Genomic DNA, 5,363 nt, shown 5'->3' with positions numbered 1-5,363 from the left:
TGTGTTTTTCCATAATATGCGGGGTTAAAGAAATGCACATGTTAACATTTCATCTTTCAACCACTCGGCAGTCATTAGAATAAAAGCCAGCATCAGTCCCTGTAGGGATCAGTGTCCAATATTAAACACTAGGTGGCGCCCTAGCTGCCTTAATACTTGTGAAAGCTGTAGATCAACAAGAAACTCATCAGCAGAAGAATTAGAACCTCAGATTTAACCAATTTTTGTGTTTTTATTTTATTTTACCTCAGCTCCTTTGATGTGTATAATGAACTGTGAAGCCATAAGCATAGGAACGTTCTATTATATTAGGCTTGCAAGCTAGAGCCTTGGCTTCAAAATGTCTTTTTTTCCCACTGGTTCGAGACATTTTCTCATGTTGAACTTGGGCAAGTATGCTATTTTCCGGTTACTGCTCCAAAAAATAAACTGCATTAAAATAAATGTTGATGATAATTATTGACACATCCTAGAAGGAATTTAAGGTTTTAATATTATGGGTAATGTCCACAGTATTGACATTTACATGTGTAATGTGTAATTGTAAAGCGCTTTGAGCACCTGTAAAAGCGCTCCAATTAAAAAATGTAATCTATTATTATAATATTGATATATACACTTTGTTCCCGTTACAAGACAAGTCAGTTGAAGCTATACAAAATGTAATGAAACATGTTTTGTTTTATTAAGAGAATTAAATCACTCACATAGTGAGATTTGACCCAAGGTTACATCCTAGAGAAACTATATAAACAATAACAAATTAACTGCAGCTTACATTGCAGATTGTTGTTGCAACCCTGTTATTTAAAACAAAAACATCTTTAGGGATTACTCTGGAGATGCCTTATAATGAACATGGAGAATTGTATGTATTTCTACGAAGGCAGAATAACATTACAGACAGATTCAGGAGCTTTTCACTGGAGAGGAGAGCAAGTTGAGCGAAGATCAGTGAATTCTTTAGAAAAAGCCATTTGGGGTCCATTCACAAGAGTGATTGACAGCATCGGAGTGGTTTGGATACAAACAATAGATTTGAGACAGAGTTCAATGCTCGTTTGGAGCTTCAAGTGGAATAAAATACTGAATGTAATCAAGGGCTTCACTGTTCCTCATGTGCCAATAATCATTTAGATGGTGGAAAAAAAACTAATGGCACAATTTATTTCAAGAAATGTAGTTAAATCTAATAAAAATTAAGTTCTTTCATATCATGAGGGATGATGTCATGCAGAAATGTCCACGACAGATCAAAAAACGCCCGCTGTGATTGGACGGGGGTCAGCCCAGGTATCTGATCACCAGGAACATAAAGACGCAGGTCAGCAGCATGCCTCCAACCATGATGAGCTTATCCTGGGTGGCTCTCCTCTCTATCAGTCTCATCACTGTGTTAGACAGGCCCAGCATGTTGGCCACATCCAGCATCTTCTTATGGGTCCCCTGTGCAGAGCCAAAACAGAGCCATGTAAACACTAATGATCACACAAGTTAGATTAAGCCATACATACAACATGTTATGGACAATTCAGGCATTATATGAACACAGTGTAATTATGGAAACTAATTAGTTTGATTTTGGTTGACATTGAGTGCCAACACCCTGTCTGACGCGCCACTCCGTCAGAAGTTTCTCATGGCGAGACAACCGCGCCATGAGTGCTGATCAGCAGACACACCCTGATAAGACGAGGCCTGAGGCACAGCCAGGAAGACCATCTCCTCCCTGGAAACAAGGACTCACCCTCTAGCCGAGCATACGCACACTAACAATAGGACCATTATGATCAATGTGGACACCAGTAACTGGGTCAAGCATCATACAATTTAAACAGCAGATCCATCAAATGTAACCTTTTGAACTGGGCCATTATTTAGAAAAAAGGGAGGGGAAAGATAGATTGTTTTGCCTTGTATAAAGTCATATGCACTCACCTTCAGTGTAGATCTCTGGTCTCTAATACTGTTGAGCATGCTACTGCCACTGCCCAGGAGGTCGTCCATGCCTCTGTGTGCGTTTTGCAAGTTGGAGTTTAACTGTAGGGTCTCATCTATGGGGATGGAGGTATCTGCGTCCTATTGAACACAAATATAATTCCACTTTATCATCCTGAGTTATCACATGCTCCACGGCGGAAACAAGCACGTGGAGATGAAGAATCAAAGTTCATGGAGCACTATCACATTTTCACCAACACGTTTTTATCAGAGGACTTGGACCTTTGCATGCTGCATTCAGGTGCAACAAAGGGAACTGTGCCAAACAGTATTGTTTTGTATTACTTGCCACCCTGTTTTCAGGTACTTACATTGGTGGTGAAGGTGCGGCTCATGAGCTCCTCCCGGTCTCGATCCTGGGCCTCTCTGGCGTGGCGTCGCTGCTGGAAGTTTTGCAGGGCGGTGCGAAGGTGCTGGACATCATACTTCAGCTGGTCCACTCGCCTGAGGGAAAGCAAATAAAGAACACTGGTGATTCATCGTTGATATGAAGTTGGAAAACGCTCCACAGCATATTTTATGACAACGCGTCATTGCACCTCAGTTTATTGTAACTATTTGTAATTGTTCGGCTGATGAGAACATCTTTTCCCCCTCAGATCTCATGTGGTGTTTCTCACGGTCTCCATGGCTTCACTCAGACCCAACTGGAGCTGTACTGAGATCTGAGGAGTGATGTGGGATGGGGTGTACCGTGTCCCCTAAGGCCTGTTTACCCAGCTCAGAAACGAGTCTTCGCCCAATGCAGCAGGAATGCTGGTGATGACGGGGCTCCTGAGGAAATGTTTTCATAAAGCCACGTCGCCACAGGGCTACGCATCTCCTCTTCTACACCCTGTTCTGTGCCTTTATGAGATATGGCTTGCCAGCTCTGGGGCTTTGGGGGTCACCATCAATTGGGCCACTGCAAACTCACAATTTGGCGTTCTGGCGGCGGTTTGGTGGCTCCTTGCTGGCCAGGATCTCCAGGCGTTCAAGATGATTGAAGATCTGGTCGGTTCTAGCCTGTAGCTCATTCTCTAACACTTGAATAATGAGAAAAAGAATACAATAAATATGGTATAATTGCAAGAAAGAAGACATCATTTATCATTTTGATCCATTCAACATAAATGTAATACATGTGTCTGAAAGTTAGATTTATAATTCCTTTCTGAGTGTTTACTCCAGAGTGACTTCAGTGGTTTTAATTAGCAGAATAACTCTTCTTTTATTAGTTAGGCGGCAACTAACAATAGTTGTCCTGTTTTTTTGATTATCAATTTTTCATTTAGTCCATACAATGTCAGAACATTGTGGGAAATGGCTACCCCAAGTCTAATGGGATTGGATTTAAAAGGCTTGTTTTGCCAGTCCAAATTGAATAGGTATTCAGTTTAGAAAATAGGAAATAAAACAGAGAAAATAAGGCAATCTTCATATTTGAGAGCTTAGCATTTTCTGCTATTTCAGTATGAACAAATCCTTTATCAATTATTTAGTTTAGTAGGTGATTATTTCTCTGTCCATCCAATACCCATGAGTCATGAATGCTACATCCTCTTCTGGGTTCAAACACAAGTTGATGTCACACTTTAGGAAGGGTGGGGGGGGGGGGGGGGAGGAGAGGGAGGGTTGTCTACTGCCTGGCTCCCACCATTATCTAGAAGAAGCCCTCCCAGCTTCAGTCACTGCACCCACCCTGCTCCTTCCTGTCCTGGCACCAGCCTGGCCCACCACTGATTTGAGTCGGCACCAAACACAGAGAACAATCCTCCAGAGACACCACCTCCCCTCCTTTCATTCTGTCATTATATCAGGGGAGGCAGCCATAACAAGGAGTCTGCACTGAATTAGAATTTAAGGATTTAAAAGAACAATCGAGCCAGAAGTGGTGGCATCAACAAAAATAGTTAGTGCTGGCTTTTGAGATAATATCATATACCCTAATAAATGAGGTTGAAACGATTGAACACTATTTTCTGAGCATTAGGGTAAAGTGGTCATCCTGCACTAAACTAACATATTGTTCATATGTATTATCATATTTTTATAGCATTTCTTATATGTTGTTGTAGCCTACTTTTTCTATTCTTTTTTCACCCATTCTGTTTATGTTCTTGGATTTTTTATTTCTCTCAACACCATTGTATGCAAACAAAGGCACATTTCTTGTTAGAAAACCTACTTGGATATAAAACCTTCTGATTCTAATTTTGTGTCATAACTCAGGCGAGCTGGTGCCTATATTGTTAATTGTTTGTTACATGTTGATGTGTTAAATAAGGAGACACTTTCTATGTAGTATATAGCTCTTTGAAACTGTCACAAAAGGAGGCTGGTTATGGTAAAGGAAGGACATATTATAATATGATAATGAGGTGGACACTATTACATGAACACTATTCAAACATCTTCTTAGGACTATAATTGGACATCTGGCAGTATACCACTGCCAGATGTTTGACATATGGTAAATCTGTTATTTTGATTAACTTTAGTTTATTGTTTTAACTTATTGTCAGTGTGCTTGTATTTATCTTTTAGTACAAGTCAATCCTCACCTACTTTATAAATGACTGCATTAACACTAATATTCATAAAAGTGGGACAGTTAAACGGTGTAGCTTCTACTCACAGTGGACTGACTGACGATCCGTCCTCTCCAGATTTCCCATATAAGACTGAACCTCCTGGATTTTTCTAAAGAAGAATAAAACATAACGTTAATGAATCGGAACAAACACAGTACATAACTGCAAACCCGATAACATTAATGGACGTGAACAATCATCTTTGTGAAGCTTTTAGCGACCATATAAACCCCACAAAGGTTCTTTGCTCAATTTCAATCAAATGAAGTTCAATCGCATGTAATTAGCTCGTTAGCTATCTGAGAGTCTACCGTTTCCACAGAAGATACACTTACTTGTTTGTCTGATGGTAAAGCGCCTCCATCTTCCGCGATTTGTTGGAGTTTCCTCCGTGTTTCTTTATGTGTTGTAACTTTGCTTTATTCTCATATAACACCGTTATTATTCTGACAGGTGTCTGGGCTAGCTAGCTAGCCAGCTAACGGTGGTAGAGTGTACACGTCATCAGCTGAGCGTTTGTGTACGGAAATGGGAAAGCGGAAGTTGTGCAGCGTCACCTGTTGATATAGAGAGAGAGTGCGGCGGGAAAATACAGAGAGCTCACTCTGCCTCGATGTTTAGAAACGGGGTTACAGATATAGTTGCTCAGGTGGCAGCTGTTTCTCAGACATTGCATTGAGGTAATGCAATATTTAAAATATTTGAGAAGGTCGTTCCATAGATCTTTTTTGACAAGAGTAGTTTGATATATCATTTTTTTAGCAGGTTTTTAGTCTTTGAATTAACGAT

The 5,363-nt window shown here is 40.4% G+C and overlaps 1 protein-coding gene across 1 annotated transcript; it reads right to left on the bottom strand.

Annotated features, from left to right (window-relative positions):
• Positions 1–661: 661 nt before the first annotated feature.
• Positions 662–5,099, bottom strand: gosr2 (golgi SNAP receptor complex member 2). Its single transcript, XM_034219672.1, has 6 exons — positions 4,910–5,099; positions 4,619–4,683; positions 2,918–3,026; positions 2,313–2,445; positions 1,939–2,079; positions 662–1,446 (listed from the first exon to the last, which is right to left on the bottom strand). Exons 1-6 carry the CDS (start codon positions 4,936–4,938, stop codon positions 1,285–1,287), a joined length of 639 nt encoding a protein of 212 aa, XP_034075563.1. The 5' UTR covers positions 4,939–5,099; the 3' UTR covers positions 662–1,284.
• Positions 5,100–5,363: the final 264 nt, after the last annotated feature.

This window comes from Gymnodraco acuticeps, unplaced genomic scaffold (genome assembly GCF_902827175.1).
Source record: "Gymnodraco acuticeps unplaced genomic scaffold, fGymAcu1.1, whole genome shotgun sequence".
NCBI lineage: Eukaryota > Metazoa > Chordata > Actinopteri > Perciformes > Bathydraconidae > Gymnodraco > Gymnodraco acuticeps.
The sequence above is the reverse complement of the archived record's forward strand: the minus strand, read 5'-3'. Positions and strand labels throughout refer to the sequence as shown.

Bases quoted from the DNA above. Each gene is read 5' to 3' on its own strand.
- gosr2 (XM_034219672.1), bottom strand. From the start codon at position 4,938: ATGGAGGCGCTTTACCATCAGACAAACAA. The intron at 4,684-4,909 runs GTAAGTGTATCT...ATTCTTCTTTAG, and splicing joins CTTTACCATCAGACAAACAA to AAAAATCCAGGAGGTTCAGT. The intron at 2,080-2,312 runs GTAAGTACCTGA...TGTGTTCAATAG, and splicing joins GCCGCACCTTCACCACCAAT to GACGCAGATACCTCCATCCC.